Here is a 23,004-nt window from a genome sequence, read left to right as displayed (position 1 = left end):
ATGACGTGATATTAAGCGACACTGATCACTCCATTTTAATTATCTTGTAAAAAATCTAAATCAGTGTCTTTTTCTCCTCTCTTTCTTAGTCATTTTAATAATCTTGTAAAAATCTGAATTGGTGTCTTTTTCTCCCTCTCTTTCTTTGTCATATTAATAACCATGTAAAAAAATTGAACTGGTCTTTTTCTCCTCTCTTTCTTAGTCATTTTAATAATCTTGTAAAAAATCTGAATTGGTGTCTTTTTCTCCCTCTCTTTCTTTGTCATATTAATAACCATGTAAAAAATCTGAACTGGTCTTTTTCTCCTCTCTTTCTTAGTCATTTTAATAATCTTGTAAAAATCTGAATTGGTGTCTTTTTCTCCCCTCTTTCTTAGTCATTTTAATAATCTTGTAAAAATCTGAATTGGTGTCTTTTTCTCCTCTCTTTCTTAGTCATTTTAATAATCATGTAAAAATATGAATTGGTGTCTTTTTCTCCTCTCTTTCTTAGTCATTTTAATAATCATGTAAAAATATGAATTGGTGTCTTTTTCTCCTCTCTTTCTTAGTCATTTTAATAATCATGTAAAAATATGAATTGGTGTCTTTTTCTCCCTCTCTTTCTTAGTCATTTTAATAATCATGTAAAAATATGAATTAGTGTCTTTTTCTCCCTCTCTTTCTTAGTCATTTTAATAATCATGTAAAAATATGAATTGGTGTCTTTTTCTCCTCTCTTTCTTAGTCATTTTAATAATCATGTAAAAATATGAATTAGTGTCTTTTTCTCCCTCTCTTTCTTAGTCATTTTAATAATCATGTAAAAATATGAATTGGTGTCTTTTTCTCCCTCTCTTTCTTTGTCATATTAATAATCTTGTAAAAAATCTGAACTGGTATTTTTCTCCCTCTCTTTCTTTGTCATATTAATAATCTTGTAAAAAATCTGAATTGGTGTCTTTTTCTCCTCTCTTTCTTAGTCATTTTAATAATCTTGTAAAAAATCTGAACTGGTCTTTTTCTCCTCTCTTTCTTAGTCATTTTAATAATCTTGTAAAAAATCTGAACTGGTCTTTTTCTCCTCTCTTTCTTTGTCATATTAATAACCATGTAAAAAATCTGAACTGGTCTTTTTCTCCTCTCTTAGTAGCAAAACAAGCAAAATTTATTCCTCAAAACGCCGTACAGTAGCATATTTTTCATCAGTCTTTATCACTCGCATTCATAAACAACCCGAGAATCGTTTTAGCCCATTATTACTGGTGTTTCTCTTTCTCAGTTAGTAGCAGAGAAGGAAAAAGTTATACCTCTATATTCTTTTGTCAATCTGTATCACTTGCATCTATCTAGGAGCAGCGAGCAGCGGGCTTTTTTATTATTATTATTGTTTCCTTTTTTTTGTGCCCTTGAGCTGTCTCCTTTGTTGTAAAAAAAAAAGAACAACACGAGAATCCTTTGAGCTTATTACTATTTGTGTGTCTCTGCAAAAGAACAACATTATATGCCCTTAAAAAGTCTCCACCATCTTCTTTTTTTCAACCTGTATCATCCGCCTCCATAAACAACCCGGAGATCTATCGAGCTCATTATTTCCCCCGCCGCCTTGATAGAGTTCTTTGATGATACGTGTTTTCCCTCAGTCCACGATTCACCGGCGCCGCTCCCACGACTGCTCGGCGGCGTGTGTTGAACGTGGGAAGAACGTAGCGTTGCGTAAACCGTGCGAGAGAGAGAGAGAGAGAGAGAGAGAGTTCGTGGGAAATTAAGGATTCGCCCTCGTCACGTTGAAGGTAACTTGAGTTTTCTCTCTCCACGCTAAGATGAATTTTAAAGGAGATAATCTACTTCCCAGAACCTCATCTACAGCAGAAAGAACACACACACACACACACACACACACACACACACACACACACACACACACACACACACACACACACACACACACACACACTTTCTTTTTCCTTCCCCATCTCTATCTATCTGTCTTTCTATCTAAGTTTGCCTAAGAAATGGGAAACTATTGAATGAAAACTTGAACAGCAGGGGAAAAAGTTTATCTGTCTATCTATCTATCTATCTATCTACCTGACTATCTATCCGTGTATCTATCTAAGTTTGTCTAAGAAAGAAACGGTAAAATATTGAATGAAAACTTGACAGAGACGAAGAAAGTTAATTCACCTCAACGCCCACAATTCTACTTTGCTTCAATTTCCACGCGAGAAAGAAATTACGTGAGAGAAATTGACACCCACACACCAAAAAAAAAAAAAAAAAAAAAAAAAAAAATCTTCTTACCTTACCTGGCTTTTCCCTCCCTTTGTCTCCCGCTCCGAGGTATTGTTGGAAATAGAGACGTGCATCCGGTGAGATTTTCCTCGTTACTCGAAAGAAGGTTCTGCGGCGACGGAGGGGAATCTGAATAGTTGGCGACGTTCTTGTGGAGTTCCAGATGACTCTTTGTTTTTGTTTTTGTTGCTCCATCCTCCGCCTGTTTGTGCTTTGTCAGATTCGTGTTCGCGACGTGTTGTATAAGTGTGGTGAACATTCCTCCTCACCATTTAGTTTTCCCCACGTGTTGCTTTCTTGTATCGACCGTGTTCCATTCTAAGTTGTCGCGAATGGGTATCAAATGTGGTCTTGCCTTTTAGTTTTCCTTTCGATTACGTGTATCAATCGTGTCCCAACCTTTATTTTTTTTCCTAACGTGTCGGAAACAGATGTCAAACTGTATAATGTGTTCTTATCTTTTACTTTGACTGATGTGAAAGAAGCAAGTGGAGCGTTCAGTTCAATTCATTACCTGTTTTTCTTTTTTTTTTCTTTAGCGGGGACTTTTTTCAGCGGGCATTTTTTCCTTTGCGGGTATTTTGTCCTTAGCGGGCATTTTTTTCCTTAGCGGGCATTTTTTCTTAGCGGGCATTTTTTTCTTAGCGGGCATTTTTTTTCCTTAGCGGGCATTTTTCCTTAGCGGGGATTTTTTCCTTAGCGGGCATTTTTTCCTTAGCGGGCATTTTTTCCTTTGCGGGCATTTTTTCCTTTGCGGGCATTTTTTCCTTAGCGGGCATTTTTTCCTCAGCGGGTATTTTCCTCAGCGGGTATTTTTCTCAGCGGGCATTTTTCTCCTAGTGGGCTCTTTTTCTGCAAGCTTTTTATCCCAGCGGACTCATTGTCATTTATTTTTGCCCTTAAGCTGCTTTCTTTATAGTAAAATAAAAAAAAGTTCTCTCAAAGGGCTTCATGACAGAGGGACTCATTAGTGATTCTTATTCGTCGATAACACTGAGGGAATAGAGACACGGGAGAGGATGGGTGTGTGACGTGAACTTTCATCCCATTCCCTGACGATAAAGTGACTGGATTGCAACCGAGAGGGGAGAGAAAGAAAATAGAAAAAAAAGTGTTGCATTCTCGAAAAGTGGGTCATGGGCAACGCTAGCGTGTGTGTGTGTGTGTGTGTGTGTGTCGGTCCGTCACACACACACACACACACACACACACACACCTTTCTTTTCTTTACATTGTTTTCTTTTCTTATTATTTTTTCGCGGTTATCACTTTCCGATGTATGTTCTCTCTCTCTCTCTCTCTCTCTCTCTCTCTCTCTCTCTCTCTCTCTCTCTCTCTCTCTCTCTCTCTCTCTCTCTCTCTCTCTCTCTCTCTCTCTCTCTTCTCTCTCTCTCTCTCTCTCTCTCTCTCTTTCTCTCCTTTTCTCCTCTCTCTCTCTCTCTCTCGTTCTTTTAATTAAATATTTTCCGCTGGGCAGTTTTCCTCCAAAATCCCACCACCTTGCCTTTTTCCTCTTCCTCCTCTTCTCCTCCTCCTCCAACTTTTACTCTGCTTCTTTCTCTCTAGCTTCCTTTTCCTCTTCATCTCTCTTTTTCTCCTCTCATAATCATCTTTTTTTTCTTTTTCCTCTTTTTTTTGTTATATGATCATGGTAGTTGCCGCGCCATGATGGAACACACCAACCAATCAATTAAATATTCTTCTTTTCTCTTCTTCATCTTCTTCATCATCAACTTCTGTCTTTTCTTCTTTCCCCTCCTCCTCTTCTTCAGTCTCCTTTTCCTGCACATAAATCTAGTACTATAACACCTCTCTATTTTCTTTTTCACTCTCCTCCTCCTGCTCCTCTTCCTCCTCCTCCTCCTCCTCCTCCAGCTCCTTCTCCTCCGCCACACAGGGCCTGGGACACAATCGCTGGAAGAGAGTGAATAATGGTCTCAGTTTACCCAGGAATAGAGTCGGCCGCGGGGGCGTAAGAGCAAAATATGATAAAAGTAACAAAAGGGGAGGAGAGATCGCAGGAGAAATCGCCCTGAGAGTGAGAGAAACGAGGGAAAGTGTTGGAGGGAAGGAGCGAAAGAGAGAATTGGTAAGATTTGTGTTTGAAGCGTCCCGGCAGGAGTAACGAGGGAGGAGAGGGCGAGGCAAGAAAGGAGAGAGAGGAAGAAGAAAAAGAGGAAAGGTTTGGTCTTCTTTTTCTTTTCTTCTTCGATTTTTTCTATATATTTTTTATCAATGAGTTTCTTTTTCTTTCTTTCTCTCTCTCTCTCTCTCTCTCTCTCTCTCTCTCTCTCTCTCTCTCTCTCTCTCTCTCTCTCTCTCTCTCTCTCTCTCTCTCTCTCTCTCTCTCTCTCTCTCTCTCTCTCTCTCTCTCTCTCTCTCTCTCTCTCTCTCTCTCTCTCTCTCTCTCTCTCTCTCTCTCTCTCATCTCCGTTTTTCTTCCTACCTAACCATTTTCATTCTCCTCTTTTTCCTCTAATTAATTTTCTCCCTTTTATCCTCTCCTCTCTTCTCCTTTTTCTTCCTCTTCCTCCTCCTCCTCCTCCCTGACCTGACCTGACCTTTCTCTCTTATTTTTTCAGTATTACTTTTTTTTGCATCGCTTCTTTCATTGGTTTTTTTTCTGATTATGTATTCCTCCTTTTCTCTTATTCCCTGTAGCTTGACCTTTTTGCTTATTCCGTATACCTCTACCTCTCTATCTACCTGCCTGTCTGCCTACCTGTAGTTTTATATTCAGCCACTCACCTACCTAAAAATACATTGATACTACCTCTTTCTTTTCGCTAGGAGTCAGTACAGTATACCCGGTTATGCAACAGTGGCTTGGGTAGAGAGAAGGGGGAGAAAAGAAGGAAAGACGTGGAAGAGGAGGAGGAAGAGGAGGAGGAGGAGTAAGACAAGTAGCAGCCGCCAAAAAAAAGAAAGAGGAGGAGGAAGAAGAAGAGGCGGAGGAGTAGGAGAAGAAGCTAAACAAGAGAGAGAAAGAGGAAGGGAGAAAGACAAGGAGGGAAGGAAGACTATGAGAAATAGCAGCTGGAGAAGAAAGAGAAAGAGGAGAAGTAAGAGGAGGAGAAAAAGAAGGAAGAGAAGTAACAGCTAAACAAGCGGAAGAAAGAGGATGAAGAGGAGAAGGGGAAGAGAAAGTAAGAGAATTAGTAGCTTGAGAAGAAAGAGAAAGAGGAAGAAGTAGAGGCATAAAAAAAGGAAGAGAAATAACAGCTAAACAAGAGGAAGAAAGAGGATGAAGAGGAGAAGGGGAAGAGAAAGTAAGAGAATTAGTAGCTAGAGAAGAAAGAGAAAAGGAAGAAGAGAGGAGAAAAAGAAGAAAGAAAAGTAACAGCTATATAAACAAGAGAAAGAGAAGAAAAAGGAGGAGGAAAAGGGGAAGAAGAAGAAGAAGTAGGAGAGAGAAGAGAGAGGAGGAAGGAGGAGGAGGAAGAGGGGAGAAGAAGCAAGTACAGTAGCAGTTAGGAAAGAGAGGAAGAGAGGGAGAGAGAGAGAGAAAGAGAGATGGATACCAAACTTATGTAACGCGAGTAAACACAAACTTCACCGCTGGGCCATTACCGTGAGAGCCAAGTTCCCCGTCCCTCCGGCAGCCCAAGAATACTCAAAGACTCCAGCACCACAGGTGCATAATTTGTTCAACAGGTCCGCCCCATCCTTCTCTTGCCCTGCCATACGTACTATTGTGTTTCTTTGTGTTGTTAGTGTTGTAGTTAGTGTTGTCAATGGTGTTAGTGGTGTATTTATGTTAGTGTTGGTGTTTTTTGTGTATTACTAGGGTATGAGAGAGAGAGAGAGAGAGAGAGAGAGAGAGAGAGAGAGAAAGGATGTCTTGGATTCTTGTTTACAGTAATATTATCAGATTCTGCTCCCCTCATCTTTCCTCCTCCCCTTTCTTCCTCCTCCCCTTTTTCTCTCCCCTTAACCCTTACTTCCCCTATTCGCTCTCCCTTTGATCCTTTTTTGTGTAACATTCTTTCTATGACGCTCTCTCTCTCTCTCTCTCTCTCTCTCTCTCTCTCTCTCTCTCTCTCTCTCTCTCTCTCTCTCTCTCTCTCTCTCTCTCTCTCTCTCTCTCTCTCTCGCTATATATCTTTTATCCTATACGTGTTTCTTTGTTTCTTTGTTCCTCCTTTTTAATCTCTTTCCTTTCTCTTATTTTTACGCTTCCCACTTTCTCTGTCTCCTCTGTACTACGTTTTCGCTTCCTTTTATTTTTCTTCTTCTCTTTCTTCTTTTTTTCATGGACACTTTTTTTCTTCTTTTTTCCTCTTTTTGGATTTTGCCGGGTTGAAGCGTCACCAGTTTTTCTTTTTTTCCTTTTTTTTTCTTTTTTCTGCCCTCACTCACTCACATTCTCCCTCTGTTCTCCCCTATTTTCTTTCTTCCTTCCTTTCACTGTTTGTTTTTTCATGTTTTTTTTCTTTTTCTTTGCTTTCCCTCATCTCCTCTTTCTCTTCTTTCTGCTTTTTTTTTGTCTTCCTTCGTGTCGTTCTCCTCAACCCATCTACTTAACTTCTCCTATTTTCTCTTTTCTACTTCTTTTCTTCGATTTCTCCTAGTTTCATCTCCTTTATTTTGTACTTCCTTTCTCTCTTCCTCATCCTTTTCGTTATAAGTGGTTCTTCTTTTTCGATGCCTAAGTTTTCTCTCTTTTTAAATTTCTATCTCCCTCTTTTCCTTCTCCTGGTTCTCTTTTTCTGTCTCTTTCTCCCTCCTCTAGTTTTATCCGTTTCTCCTCCTCCTTTTTTGTACTCGGTTTTCTTTTCTCTCTTCTTCCTCCTCTTCTTCCTCTTCCTCCTCATCTTCTTTGCCCATAACATCATCATAATATTTACTCTTTTTATTTTATCCTCTCCTCACTTTCACACTTTTCTTGCTATTTCTCCTCTTCCATCCCTGTTTCTCTCTTCTCTCCTCTTCCTATAATCTAAACCATATTCTGCTTCTCTTCTTTCTCTCTTTTTTCTCACTTTTGTTCCTTGTTCTTCCTCCTGTTCACTCCCTTTATCTGTTTTATTCTCTTCTTTCTTCTCCCTTCTCTTTCTCCTTTTCCATAACTTCATCTAGACAATATTTTACTCTTCTTTCTCTTCCTGTTCCCTCACTTTACACTTTTTTTCTCCCTCCTCCTCCTCCTCCTCCTCCTTTTCCTCACCCTCCTCCTCCTCGTCTTCGTCCCTTCTGCCCTGAAAGATCATTTGTCAAGGGCCTCGCGTCGCCCAGGTCGGCTTAGAAGGAACCAGGGTAGATATTTTCTCGCCTTCCTGCTCACCCTTCCACCGTGATAAAACGACTCCCTTTTAGAATGTTATTACGGGGGTTTTCGGGCTGCTCTTGATCTTTTGTCTCCCCTTTGTTTTTCTGCCTCTGTCACCGGGTTGTTGTTTTTTTGTTTTTTGTTTTTTGTTGTTGTTTTATGCTTCTTTTTTTTTGCAAATGTTATGTTTTTTTATGTTCTTTTTTTCTTGCTTATGACATCTGGTTCCTTTTCTTTGTTTATTTGTTTTTTTTTGGGGGGGGGTATGTGTTTTTTTGTGTTTTTGAGGTTCTTCTTTTGTTTTATTTCCTGTATTTTTTTTTTCCATTTTTATCCGTATGATTTTTTTTCCTTTATTTTGTTTTTTTGTCTTAGATTTTTTTTTAAGCGTTCCAGTATTATTTTTCCTTTCCTATTTTTTCTTTTTTTTCGTCTCCTTATGTTTTTCTCTCCCTTTATTTCTCTTCTTTTCTTTTCCCTTTTAAGAGAATTGGATGTTTTCTTTTTTGTTGCGTTCTGTATCTCCCTTTTCTGTCTGTCCGTTTCTTTACTTTTTTCCTTTTATTTACGTCTCCCCCCTTTTAGAGAATTGAATACTTGCCGTTTTTGTTTGTTTTTATCTTTCTGTATCTTCCTTTTAAATCAAGCATCTATTCCCTTATGTTTTCAATTTCTATTTCTATTTCAATTTCTATCACTATTTCTATTTCCATTTCAATTTCTATTCCCTATGTTTTTAATTTTCTATCAATCGTTCTATTTCCATTTCAACTTCTATTCCCTATGTTTTCAATTTTCTATCAGTCTTTCTATTCATTTTAAATTCGTGTGTATATCCTTTTTTTTTTTTTTTTGCTTCTGTCTTCTAAAAATATTATATCTTCGTTTCTCTTCTTTTTATCTCTTTTGTTCTTCTATCTTCTATAAAAAAAGGGTGTATGTTTTTCTTGTTTTCATCGTTTTTTGTTTTGTATTTCCTTCCATCTAAAAAAAATGGTGTCTGTTTACTCTTCTTTTCATTTTTATTTGTTTCTATCTTCTAAAAAAATGGTGTCTGTGTTCCTCTTTTTTTCATCTTTCTTGTGTATATTTTTTGTGTACATTTTCATTTCCCATGCATGTTTAATTCTAGGTTTTGTCCAGCTGTTTCCTCTTTCCTTTTTTTTCGTTTACTGAGCTTTCGTTCTTTTAAAGTTGATATGTGGATGTGGCACTATGTTTATTTTCTTTTCTGTTCTGCAAACCGTTTTTTTTTCTTTTTCTCTTCATTCTCTTTTTCGTATTCGGTTAAATTATTCTTCCTTTCCGGGTACATTTTTGTCTGTTTGTTTTGATTCCCATTTTTTTATGTTTCGGTAATCATATTTTTCCTTCTTTTTTTCATTTTCAAATATTCTTCTTTTCCTTCTATTTTTTTGTTTTTTTTGTTTTTGGTTCTCATTTTGTCTGTTTCGGTTATATTTTTTTCATTCTCCTTTTCATATTCAGTTAAATTATTCTTTCTTCCCTTCTACTTTTTTCTACTTGTTTTGTATCCCATTTTTCCCTATTCTGCAAACCGTATTTTTTTTTTCGTTTTCGTTTTCATATTCAGGTAAATCATTTTCCCTTTCCCTGTATATTTTTTTATGTTCGTTTTGCTTCCCATTTTCACTAACCTAACTTAACCTAACCTAACCTAACCTAACATATCTGCAAACTATTTTTATTTTTATTTTCGTATTCATTTTCAGTTTCATTATTTTTCCTTTCCTGCTATACATTTTTTTCTGTTTGTTTTGCTTCCCCTTTTCATTTCATCTATAATTTCATCGTCGCCGCGTTTGTCCGTGTATCTAGTATCCATTTGGTGCATTATTTTCCAGTTTTTATTTCTCTTCAATTTCCCGACGTGACATTTGTGTGTGAAAACTCGTTATCGGTTTTGGCAATTTTCTTTCGACCAGAACTCACCTCATTTTACTTTGCTCTCTCTCTCTCTCTCTCTCTCTCTCTCTCTCTCTCTCTCTCTCTCTCTCTCTCTCTCTCTCTCTCTCTCTCTCTCTCTCTCTCTCTCTCTCTCTCTCTCTCTCTCTCTCTCTCTCTATCTATTTATCTTCTATCCAATAAGCATTTGCAAAGGTTTTATGTACACTGACTTCCAATTAATTACATTTTTCTAAACACTCACCACCACCACTACCACCACCACCACCACTACCACCACCACGACCACATGTAACTCTTCTTTGCTCACTAAGTTCTCCCCCATTTATTATTTCTCTTCTTCCTCCTTCTCTTATTTTTCTTTCTTCTTTTTCCTCCATCTTTCTCTTACTACCTGTCATCATCAAATTATCATTATCCTCCTACCAATTGGTCTTACTCATATGCATATTACTATCCCTATCTATTACTTCCTTATGAATTTATTACCCCATAAGTTAAGGTTTCTAATAGATTACTTCCCAATACCTTAATTGCATCCCTTTTCTGCTCCTAAATCATTCAGCCCCTCGTCTTTCTCATCTCTCTGGCTTCGAATTTAATATCACTCAGTCATGAATTCACTTAAAGAAAGATTATCACCATTAGGAAGGAGAATATTTAAGGATAGTATAACATTTTTTTTTTTTTATATATATATTTACCTGCATGTTCTTCCATATACAAGTAATATTGAGGTCTTTAAAAATGTTCGTGAGTGTTTTGTTACAGGAAGAGAAAAAAAAGCTACATTCACATATTAACTACTACTACTACTACTACTACTACTACTACTACCAAAGTCAATTGTGAAAACCCAAGTAAAGTTTTTTTTTGTTTATTAGATTTGCATTTTAAATATTTACTAGTGGAGTGAATTTTCATTTCCGTGGAGTCGAGTCGAGTCGAGTCGAGAGAGAGAGAGAGAGAGAGCATGTGGTGATCGTGTAAAGTGATAAGTCTAAAAGTTTGGAGGAGGAGGAGGAAGAGGAGGAGGAGGAGGAGGAGGAGGAGGAGGAGGAGGAGGAGGAGGAGGAGGAAGTAGACGACAATAAAAGGATAAATAGGAACAGGAGAAAGTTGTGATAGGAAAAGATTGAATGGAAGAGAAAGAACGTAAAAGAGGAAGAGGAGAAGACCGAAAAAGAGGAGGAAGAAGGAAGAGAAAAGAGGCAAGAAAATAACTTAGCTGACGTTTTTTTTATAATTTATGCACCATATTTCTCTCTCTCTCTCTCTCTCTCTCTCTCTCTCTCTCTCTCTCTCTCTCTCTCTCTCTCTCTCTCTCTCTCTCTCTCTCTCTCTCTCTCTCTCTCTCTCTCTCTCTCTCTCTCTCTCTCTCTCTCTCTCTCTCTCTCTCTCGGCTAGACATATAAATCCCTGTTCATCCTCCCTTCCATTTTGCTTTCTCATTATTAACAGCTGGAGGAGGAGGAGGAGGAGGAGGAGGAGGAGGAGGAAGAAGAAGAAGAGGAGCAGGGCAGGGAAGAGAAGCAGTAACTCTTACCTGAGAAAGATAAATGGAGATTCATGATCGCATCCAACTCCTTACAAACTCTGCTTATGTCTGAAACAACAACGTCAACTTCTTCTTCGTAACTCCTTCGGACCCTCTATTCATACGAGACCTTACTTCGCTCACACCCATGACAGGACCAGAAGAATTGACAGTGGCAAAATGTACATTAACCTCTTGATTTGACTCGTATTCACCTTGACAGCTCAGGTTGAAATGCCAAACAAAAAATCTACCTGTTAAAATATGGTCCCTCGTAAATCCCTCACGTCTACTAATTAAACTCGGATCCTAAAAGTTAAGAAGTGATTGGAACGCGTCTATCACACACTTTTACCTCGAATCTGCCAGGAAAGATAGAGGGGACGGACATCAGGGTTGTCTGTCCCTTTCAACTCGTATATCGTTCCAGCAGTGAATGACATAGCGCAAGAAACATTATATTTACGAGTTGTGAGCCTCATTAAGCGACAAGGAAGGATTGGTTGGTGTTTATCGCATAACTTTATCTGGTAGCGAAGACTTGGTAGGTGAAGAAGAAAGTTTGTCCTCCCTCTTAATCGGATATGGACAATAGGAGGGGTGAAATATAAGGTTTTCTCTCAATATATATCGCATTGAGACGGCGTTCAAACAGATGGACGGAAAAATATGAAGAATAGGTCAAAATAATTTGTCTGTGAAGATGGAGAAGACGAATAGTTCTTTTTTTGCTGTCTTTTAACCGTATGTAGTTGGAGTGTTTTTTTTAAGATGACCAACTATACAAAAGAAGAGGTATTCATAAGAAGTCTTCACCATACAACCCCTCGGAGTTCAAATACAGGTTAATGATGATGATGATGGGTAGGTTTTTCTCACTCTAAGTTATGCGTTGTTTAAATAAGAAAAACTGAGGGACATGAAAACAAGGCATTTCTAAGATGTCTTCGCCACAAACACGCCCGGAATTCCGAAGCAGCAAAGGTTAATGAGAATAGGGGATAGGTTCGCTCCCTTCCAACCATACAATGTCCAAGGGAGGGAATGAAATGGAATAACAAACAAGGTATTTATGTGATCCTCCCGTCATAAATAAACCTGGAATTCCTCAACAGCACAGGTTAATGAGATTGCACGATAGGTATTTCTCTCTTCCAACCACACAGTGTCCAAGAAGAGAACGAAACATTATAAGAAACAAAGTATTCATGTGATTCTCTCGTCATAAACACACCTGGAATTCCTCACTAGAACAGGTAAATGAGATTGCACGATAGGTATTTCTCTCTTCCAACCACACACTGTCTAAGAGAGCGAAACAACGTAATAAACAAAGTATTAACGTTATATTCCCACCACAAACTCGCCTGGAATCCCAACAGCAGTAGTAGCGGCTAATGAGAAAGAACACACACACAAAAAAAACGTCATTAACAAGTTTGGTTTAGAGAGAAAAAAAAAGTTGGGCGGGACAAAAAAAAGGACCACAAAGCTTCACAATTTAAATATGAATGAGAGAAGGGCGGTGATCCTCTCCCGACAGGTTTCATGAATATATCAACTTTTTGAAATAGGCCCTTTAGCTGTGGCCCCGGGTGTGAGGGCAGCTGGATGTTAGAGAGAGGTGAGGAAAGGATACAGACAAGATGATAGATGGAACTGATAACCGTGAAAAAGAGGAAGGATAGCAAAACGAAGAATATGAGTAATGTGTTTTAAAAAGGTATGAATAAGGTTTGAGAGTAGATAAATGTTAGAGAGAGGTGAGGAAAGGACACAAACGAGGAGGGTAGCTTCAAGGAACTGATAACCATGAACAAGGGAGAATAAAAATAGGAGTAATGGAAAATAACGATATATATATAAAATATGTATGGGCAGCTGGATACTGAGAGGGTGAGGAAAAGACACACGGAAGGAGGATAGAAGGAACTGATAGCCGTGAAAAGAGGAAAGATAATACAACAAATAAGAAAAATAGAAGTAATGGAAAATAACGAGACATAAAAGTCTTGAGATGGAACACAGGATAGCGAGACGATGGAGAACAAGGGAAGAACACACAAGGTAAACGAAACTGACAACCATGACACAGGAAATAAAATGGAGTGAAAGAAATAACGAATATGAGTTACAGGTAGAAAAATAAAGACGAGAAACGCAATACGAGTAAGAAGTGGATAAGATTTAAGAAGAAAGGCGAGGGGAAGAGAGGGAAGAAAGAAGAAAGGTGAGAAAGCCGTTATAATTAGAAGGGAGACAGGTAAAAAGGATAACTTAGAGAAGGAAAAAGAAAGGTGAGAATGTCAATTTGAGGAAAGGGAGAGATTTCAGCGGAAAAGCCGGAGCGAGGAGAGAGTGCAGGGAACGTAAGAAGGTGACGCAGGTAAAATGTGGCAATAAGAGAGTATTAATTAACAGGTAAGAAGATGGAAGACCCGTAAGTGGAAGGTAATGAGGAGGAGGAGAAGGATTAATTTTACAGTGAGAATTCGATAGAGTTAAGAGGGAAATTTTTTTGTTATATGTGAGAGAGAGAGAGAGAGAGAGAGAGAGAGAGAGAGAGAGAGAGAGAGAGAGAGAGAAGGAGAGAAAAGAGAAAGAGAGAAACAGGAAAACCTCCACACAAGTGATATTACACTGCACCATTTTTTAAGAGATGATTTTCGTCGTACAAGGAGGAGGAGGAGGAGGAGGAGGAGGACGACGAGGAGAAGGAAGAGGATGAGGAGGACGACGAGGGGAGGGGTGGGGGGGGGTCAGGGTCACCAGCTGCAGGGATAAACGTTGGCACTCCTGTGATTCGCGGCAGTTGTGACCTGTGGGCCTTCTCGTTGGCGTCAAAAGCTGCTGCAACTTCTTCTTCTTCTTTCCTTCTTTCGTGTGTCCTCGCCGCGTGGAAACAGTCTTTTGTCTTCACTCCTGAGACTACTGCTCTTATCAACCTTGTCTTCTCCTGATTCCTTTGATTTCTTGTTTTCCGCTTTGTCTTATCTGTGTTGTGTTGTTGTTTGTTTCTTCTCGTCGTCTTTCTTTTTCTTCATTCTTGTTGTTTTTGTTTTCGTTCTTGTTCTTTTATGTCTTTCCTGGATTTCTTGTTTTTTTCTTGTCTTATTGTTTTTTTTCTTTTTCTTTTCCTTTTTTTGTTTTTTCTTCATTTTCTTCTTGTTCTTGTTATTCTTGTTGTACCTGTTCTTGTTCTTCAGTTTCTTCTCCTTTTTCGTCTTTTTTTTTCTTCTCTTTCCTGTTCTTCTTTTCCCTCTTCTTTATCGACTTCTTTTTCTTCTTGTTCTTGTTCTTCCGTTTCTTGGCCTTCTTTTCCTTCTATTTTTTCGTCTTCTTTCATATTTTGTTTTCTGTTGCCGTTTTCGTTTTATTGTTGATGTTGGTTTTGTCATGTTTTTTTCTTTTTTTAATCTTCAAGGGGAAAACCGATTCACAAGAGAGAGAGAGAGAGAGAGAGAGAGACTCCCCTTACCTGCCTATATTGATACCTGTCCGCTGTGAGCTCGCCTGTCCTCCTATCTGAACGAGTCTTCCGCTTTAACGTTTTGGCGTCCGTCACAAAAAAAAAAAAAAAAGAAATACAGAAACAAAACACGCGAAAAAAAATACAAGCGGAAAAAACACTAGAAAAAAACAAAAAAATATACTCAGATTTTTTTTTTTACAGCATGGGCACAAAAAAAAGAAAAAAATAGAAATACAGAAATAAAACAAATGGAGGAAACACTAGAAAAAAACACAAAAATATACTCAGATTATTATTATTTTTTACAGCAACGGAGACATCAAAGGGCACAAAAAAAGGAAACAAAAATAAAACAAAAAGCCCGCTACTCGCTGCTCCTGTAAAGAATCCGAAGAGGTGGCCGAAAGAGCAGTCAATTACGTGATATAAACATGTGGAGAAAAAAAACACCCTGAGCCAAAATACAAAAAAAGAAGTACAGGCGAAACAAGCAAGGAAAACATAGACAAAATACGTGGAAAATAATACAAAGCAATCACCCACAAAAAGCGACAAAATATACACAAAAAAGTAGACTGACAAAACTTGCTCGAAAAATCCACACACGGACAAAACAGACTTAAAAAAAAACATAAATACAGACAAAATACAGGAAAGAAACCGACGAAACACGAGAAAACAAACTCTGACAAAACACATAAAAAACTGACAAAAAAAACTGTAAAAAACTTGAACAGACTTGCAAAAAATAAAAAAGAAAAAAAAGAATGCAAGCGAACACAAGCTCACAACACAAAAGAAGAATAACACAGAGACAAACTCCCCAACACACACACACACACACACACACACACACACACACACACACACACACACACACACACACACACACAAAGTTTCCAGCACACTCACACATGCATATATACACGCCTCGCGCAAACACATACATACATACACATGAGCTGCAAACTGAAACGCTCGTGTAAGAGAATAAAAGAAGAAAAAAAAAAGTGGCGTGGTGACAGCTCGGCGCCTCGGTTCGAAACGTGAAAATAGTAAAAAAGTGAAAGAATACAAAAATGTTTCCTCTTTTACCCCAAAACTGAGACGCGGAGAGAGAAAAGCTGCGTGTGTTTCGAATTTGTTTCTCTCTCTCTCTCTCTCTCTCTCTCTCTCTCTCTCTCTCTCTCTCTCTCTCTCTCTCTCTCTCTCTCTCTCTCTCTCTCTCTCTCTCTCTCTCTCTCTCTCTCTCTCTCTCTCTCTCTCTCTCTCTCTCTCTCTCTCTCTCTCTCACACACACACACACACACACATACATATTCATATTCTTTTTTTCTCTCTCTCTCTTTCTTTCTTAATAATTAACTTTCCCTTCGTGTGTATTTTATGGTATTAAGGTTTTGTTATTTCCTTCTTTTTTAGTTTTGGATTTTAAGGATCAAAATATGTCTTTTTTTTTCACTCTCCCATAATTATAAACTTTCCCTTCGCCTGTATTTTAGGGCTTAAATGTTTGGTAATTTCCTTGTTTTTAACTTTTTTGGATTATAAGGATCAGATATAAATGGTTCGGAGAGAGAAAAATTGTATGTGTTTCGAAGTTGTCTCTCTCACACATACATATTTACATCCTTTTTTCTCTCTTTCTCCATTATAAATCCTCTCACCGTGTGTATTTTAGGGGCTTTAAGGTTTTGCTATTTCATTATTTTATTCTGTTTCAATTTTCTTCTTTTCCTGCCTCTCTACCATTTCTGTTTTGTTATTTTTATTTGTTTATTTCATTTTCTTCTACCTTTTTGGATTGTAAGGATGAGAAATATGTGTTTTTAGTGGAGAAATATGTGGTTTTTAGTGAAATAAATGTGTGTTTTTTAGTGGAGAAACATGTGGTTTTTAGTGGAGATATATGTGGTTTTTAGTGGAGAAATATGTGGTTTTTAGTGGAGCAATATGTGGTTTTAGTGGATAGTTTAATTCAGTAATGAGAAATATGTGGTTTTAGTGCATAGCTTAGATCAGAAAAGAGAACACGTAATTATTTTTTATTTTTATTATAGTGAACTTAATATATATTTTTTGCCTGGAATGGAGTACGAAGAAACTTTAAATTCCCACAGACGTAATAATAATAACACTTTAATGAGAATTCCAGGAAACTTACGAAGAAGATAAGTTTTCTTCCAAAAAAAAAATGGCAAGAGAAGTTGAAATACACACACACACACACACACACACACACACACACACACACACACACACACACACACACACACACACACACACACACACACACACACACACACACAGCACCGCACAGATCGATATGCAAATGGAATCAACACACAAACACACACACTCTCTCTCTCTCTCTCTCTCTCTCTCTCTCTCTCTCTCTCTCTCTCTCTCTCTCTCTCTCTCTCTCTCTCTCTCTCTCTCTCTCTCTCTCTCTCTCCCCCATAAGGCTCACTCTACCACTGCATTATAAGGTCCAAAGCGCCCTTATGCAATTAGAAGGGAAGGGAAGTAACGCCCAGAGTATTACAACTTGCCAGGTGTTACAGAGAATGTGAAGTTGCTGTTGTTGTTTTGGGAGATAATGAATATTGCTGTATCTCATTTGCATATATAGTAGTAGCAGGTAGTGTGGTGGTGGTGGTGGTTGAGAGGAGGTAGGGTTGGTATTAAAGGGATGGTAGTTGTAGTAGTAGTAGTAGTGGTAGTAGTAGTGGTTGTAGTGGAGGTGCATGAGAAAGGTAAGAAAGGGGTTAAAAATAATATGTTGGCAGTTTTATTTTATTCTGTTTTCTTCTGTTTATTTTCTTCTTTTTTCTTCATATTTTTCACCTGTCTAAGGCGTGACACCTCTACCTGTGTTTCTGCGTACCCTGATTGTTTCCCATTAGAAGGTGTGTTTAGCCCAATTGTTATTATACCTGTTTTTGTCGTGTCTTCTTCTTATTCTTGTTAACTTTTTTTCTTCTTCTACCTCTTCTTCTTTTTCTTCTTCTAAAGGCCATCGTCTCCAATTCTCTTCCAAGTATATTGATTTATAGATTCATCACGTTTTTATACTCTCTCTCTCTCTCTCTCTCTCTCTCTCTCTCTCTCTCTCTCTCTCTCTCTCTCTCTCTCTCTCTCTCTCTCTCTCTCTCTCTCTCTCTCTCTCTCTCTCTCTCTCTCTCTCTCTCTCTCTCTCTCTCTCTCTCTCTCTCACACACACACACACACACACACTGGCACGCAGAAAGATGAGCTATTTGTCAAGTAATGAAGAGGTGGTGTGCTCTTGAGAGAGAGAGAGAGAGAGAGAGAGAGAGAGAGAGAGAGTATCATTTATATCCATTACGAGGCCACCCCAAATGAGTAATATGCTACATGAAATTTTAATCTATCAAATTAAATTAATGAAGTTGATTAGGTAATATGAGCAACAATGAAAGTAAACTGATAACAAATAATAATAATAATAATAATAATAATAATAATAATAATAATAATAATAGGTAGTGTTTATCTTCCTAAGTCCTTGATCTATTTATATATTACTCCAATAGATTTCTCTTTCTCTCACTCTCTCTCTCCTTCTCCCCATCTCACCTTCCCCCTTCCCTCTTCCCTTCCCCTCTTCCTAACTTGAAAGGATGTGCTTGTGGAGTGTGTCAAGTGGTGGGAGGGAGGGGGGATGTGTGAGTGTCTGTTCTCCTCCTTCTCCTCCTCCTCCTCCTCCTCCTCCTCCTTCGCTAGTTATCCTTCTCCACTTGGTATGTACTCTCCTATCGCTTCTTTGAAATCTACTTTATCCCCCTCCTCCTCCTTCTCCTTTTCCTCCTCCTCCTCCTCCTCCCTCCTCCTCCTCTTCCTCCTCCTCCTCCTCCTTCGTTTTCTTCAATTCCTCGGTATTTGATCCTCAACCGTCATTCCTTTCCAACACATTTGCTCCTCTTCCTCCTCTACCTCCTCCTTTTCCTCCTCTTCATTCTCCTCCTCCTACTCCTCCTCCACTAAAATTAAATGTAAAAAAGAAAAAGGGAAAAGGAGAGAGACAGACAGACAGACAGACAGACACAGAGACACAGATAGAGAGAGAGAGAGTCGACACGCCCGTTACCCCCCCTCATAATCAAGATATCGTCAACACAAACTTGGGACTGTAACGTAAGTGTGATATAAGAGGCCCATTAGATCGGGAGGGCCGGGGGGGGGGGGGGAGGGGATGCAAGGTCCGGGCGGCGTCAAGTGGTGTCACGAGAGGGGTCAGGTGGGGTCAGGAAAGCCGAGACGCCGGGCCAAGGTCAAGAGAGGTCAGGCATGCGAGATAACCGCGCAAGATGAGAAGATTGAAGATGAAGAAATACTACACCTTGGATGCTGCATTTTCTCGTAGTGTCTGTCTGTGTGTTTGGGTGTATATATGTACTATGTATGTATGTATTTTTCTCTCTATCTATCTATCTATCCTACGTCTGTATTACTTGTATGTATTCTTCAATTTTCCAGTAATATTTCAGTGGTTATTTTAATTTGTTTTGTTTGTTTTGGTTTGATTTTTAAAGGTTTCGAATTGTACTTTTTATTTCTACCTTTAATAGTTACTACGTTTACTACCACCACCACCACCACCATCACCACCACCACCACCACCATCAGCATCATAACAATCACCCACAGTTTAGTCAAGTACGAATCTCTCCCTCCCTCTTCTCTCCCTCCTCCCTCCCTCTCTCTTCTCCCTCCCTTCCTCCCTCTTCTCCCACCCTACCTCTTATCTCACTCCCTTCTACCCTCGTTTTCTCTTCACCTTACGCCTCTCACAATCTTCCTCTTCTCCCTCCTTCCCTCTTCCATCCCTCCCTCCCGCTTACCTCCCTCACGCCCTTGTCTTCTCACCTAACGCCTCTCTCTCCTCCCTCCCGCAGCCCCGCCCTCGGACATGACCCTGACGTACTCCAAGCCGCGGGACGACCTCGTAGTGATAACCTGCAAGGCGGGAGGAGTCTTTCCAATGCCCAATATGGCCCTCTTCAGGAGTTCGTCTTCAGCCAGGTAAGAGCGAGAGTAGAATATTGAGGGAAATGGGTTAAAAAGAGAGAAATGTGGAGTTAAGAAGAAAAAAAGAAGAGGGAAGAGGAAAATGAGTGGGGAAAGAGGAATACATAGTTACTAAGGGAGGAAATATAGAAGTAGGGAAGAGAGAAGAGAAAAATTTGTTGTGTAGCCGGAAGATTTGAGACACAGGGGCCGTAGAATTAAAAGGAAAACAAGTGGGCAGGAGAGAGATATGGGGTTAAAAAAAGGAAAAATTATAATAGGAAAATCAAAGGGGAAAAGGATTTGAAAGAGAGCAATGGGAGTATATGAAAGAAAAGGAAAGTGAGAGGAGATGAAAAGGGGAGGGAGAGATGGAGATGGAAGAGGAGAAAAATAGGAAAAGAGAAAAATTATGGGTGTAAAGAGTAAAAATAGTGGAAAGAAAGGGAAGGAAAGAGAAGGGAAGAATAACGTAATTTGAATATGCAGGGAGGGACATAAAGATTGAAAGGTAAAGAAAGGAAAATAATAAAAAAACGAGAGATTAAGAACAAGCTGAGGAAATGAAGAAAAAGGGAAGGAAGATTTTAGTGAAGGGAAAAAAGAGGAAGAAGATAGAAAAAATAACAAACACAAAATAGAGACGATGTGAGCGAAATAAAAAAAAGAAGGAGAAAAAGAGAGTCGAGAGAAAGAGAGAGGGATAGCAGGATTTGTTAAAGTAAACATGAAGGGAGGAAGAGGAAGAGGAAGAGGCTGGGAAGGAGGTGAGGAAGTGCAGGGGAAGCGGAAGGAAAGGAAGAAGCGGTGTGAAGAAGCAGGAAGGAGTGTGGAAGGGCGGACGAGGAGGTGGAGGTTTTGGGAGAGAGAAAGGAAGAAGGAAAGAACAAGAGGGAGAGAGAGAGGCGTTCATATGACGTGAGGAAAACCAAAGTGAATGAAAGAGAAGTGGAAAAATTCGTTTAAAGAAGAGAGAAAATTGGAATGTTATTATTTAAGAAGTAATAAAGAACGAGAACGAGAGAACGAGAGAACGAGGTGAAGTAATAGGATAGACTGGGAAAACTCGAGTAACAAAGAGAAAAAGTGAACGTTAGCATTTAATAAGTTGAAATACCTGAAATAATTATGAAGCTGAAAATGGAAACTAAAAAATGAAATAAGCGAGAAAGAAAATATTGCAAAAACTCGGTTAGGAAAAAAGAGAGAAAAAAGTGAGTTAGGATTTAAGAAGTTGTAATACCTGGAATTTGAAGATAAAAATGGAAGCTAGAAGATGAAATAAAAGAGAAAGAAAGCTTAGCAATAACTCGGTTAGGAAAAAGAGAGAAAAAAGTGAATGTTAAAATTGAAGAACTTATAATGGAATACGAGGATGAAAAATAGAAAACGAAAAGGTAAAATAAAAGATAAAGAAAATAGTGGAAAAAAAAATCAGTTAACAAAGAGAGGAAGAAGTGAGTGTTAGAATTAAAAAAAAACTTGTAACACCTGAAATATAAGAATGAAAAAAGGAAACGGGCAGGTAAAAATAAACAAGAAAAAAGGAGAAAAAAAGAGAGAACGGATAAAAAAATAACAAAAAGCAATACGAACACGACTCCCAAATCAAATGTGCTCAGGAAACATGATATACAAGTAACTAGAGGAAGGTGGGAAGGGAAAAAAAATTAAGAGATTGAAATATGAAATGCACGCAGCAGGCAGCGAAGAACGGGGAGGAGGAGGAAGAAGAAGATGAAGAAGAGGAGGAAGAGGAGGAGGAGGAGGAGGAGGAGGACAACATGCGGAAGGGGAGCGAGAAATTAATTAGTGAATAACATTTATGCAATTTTGACAATGAATGGCGGGAAGGGTGTTAGATATTATAGAAGGAAAATAAGGCGGTGAGCAATTTGTGCTGATGGAAGGGACGTCAAGTGGTATTAGAGGCGAAGGAGAAAACAGATGAAATATATCGACAGAGAGATTCATATAAGAGAAATGGAAGTGGATATACAACGAAACAGAAGATAGACAAATTTAGATAGATAGTTAAATAGAAACAGAAATGAGGATGAATGCGAATGATGAGATGATAATAGATAACATAAAGCGACATAGAGATTCATATAAGAGAAATTGCAGTGAATAAATGACGAAACAGGAGATAGACGGTAATATATAGATCGTTAAATACAAATAAAAATGACGGTGAATGCGAAAATAGATTAGATAAAGCGGCAGAAAAATTCATATACAAAAAAAAGGCAGTAAATACGTAACATAACAATAGATAAATATGCATAGATCGTAGAATACATAAATTGACAAATGAATGCAATGTTTCTTTTTTTGCGTGTTTGTGTGCGTGCGGGGTAAAGAGATTAATATGTGGAAAATGCCATATAAATCATTTACATTTTAACTATTTATTATCCACATAGCATGACGCAGTGTTATTGTGGAGTAATTAATCAGATTACCACAAACTGATTAGGAAATATGTGGCCGCGTTTTGGAACAGTGATTCGAAAAATAAAATATATGTTTGTTTGGCTCCCGCGCGCTGATGTAATTGTTTGTAGAATGAGAAAGATTAAAAAGTATATATAAATGGCAACTGATACTACTACTAATACTACTAATACTATTACTATTTCTACTTCTAACACCTCCACTATACCACAGCTTCTACTACTACTACTTCGTTTACTGCTTCTACTTATGCTACTACTACTACTACTACTACTACTACTACTCCTACTACTACTACTAATAATAATAATGATAATAATAATAATACATCTACAACTATGACTACTAAAACTACTACTTCTGCACCCAAAATCACAACTGCATATGCCAAAACAACAACAACAATAGTAACAACAACAATGATGAAGACTAAAGCAAACAATAATAGCATAGCAGTATAAGGAAGTCAGTTGCAAACCCCACAAACACACGAAGGGAACGATATATTAAGTTATTACAGAAGTTACGATCCGTGCCATCACCAAGGACGGGAACCAGAATGTTACAAGAGGCTTTTCCGAACCAAGAACGTGACACTCACCTCACGCAACCCTCTGTAAAAGGTTTCCACGCGAGGGTGAGAGAGAGAGAGAGAGAGAGAGAGAGAGAGAGATAATATAATATGCGAACAGGTGGCTACAGAGGAATATTTTAAAGTTGACTGAATTTAAATGAAAGAAAGTTTATTCATACGTAGACAAAGACTAATAAAAGAAAGATAGGTAGAGATAGATAGAGAGATAGATAGATAGATAAATAGATAGATAGATAGATAGATAGATAGATAGATAGATACACTGAGAGACAGGCAGGTTGATAAAACATTTTCACACACACACACACACACACACACACACACACACACACACACACACACACACACACACACACACACACACACACACACACACACACACACACGAACACACATTCATTCTAATTAGTAAATGAAGATAAATGACCGAGCAATATGTA

The 23,004-nt window shown here is 38.4% G+C and overlaps 1 protein-coding gene across 1 annotated transcript in view; it reads left to right on the top strand.

Moving 5' to 3' along the window:
* The window catches only part of LOC126996955 (uncharacterized), a gene marked incomplete at its 5' end in the record, with an annotated part of 103,404 nt that overhangs the window by 38,598 nt on the left and 41,802 nt on the right, over positions 1-23,004 (top strand). Inside the window, one exon of the mRNA XM_050857908.1 lies at positions 19,401-19,527. Within this exon, the coding sequence (XP_050713865.1) occupies positions 19,401-19,527 (127 nt within the window). The remainder of the gene's footprint in view (positions 1-19,400; positions 19,528-23,004) is intronic.

Source organism: Eriocheir sinensis, chromosome 11 (assembly GCF_024679095.1).
Source record: "Eriocheir sinensis breed Jianghai 21 chromosome 11, ASM2467909v1, whole genome shotgun sequence".
In the NCBI taxonomy this organism is placed as follows: Eukaryota; Metazoa; Arthropoda; class Malacostraca; order Decapoda; family Varunidae; genus Eriocheir; species Eriocheir sinensis.
This window is presented reverse-complemented; position numbering and strand designations above follow the sequence as displayed.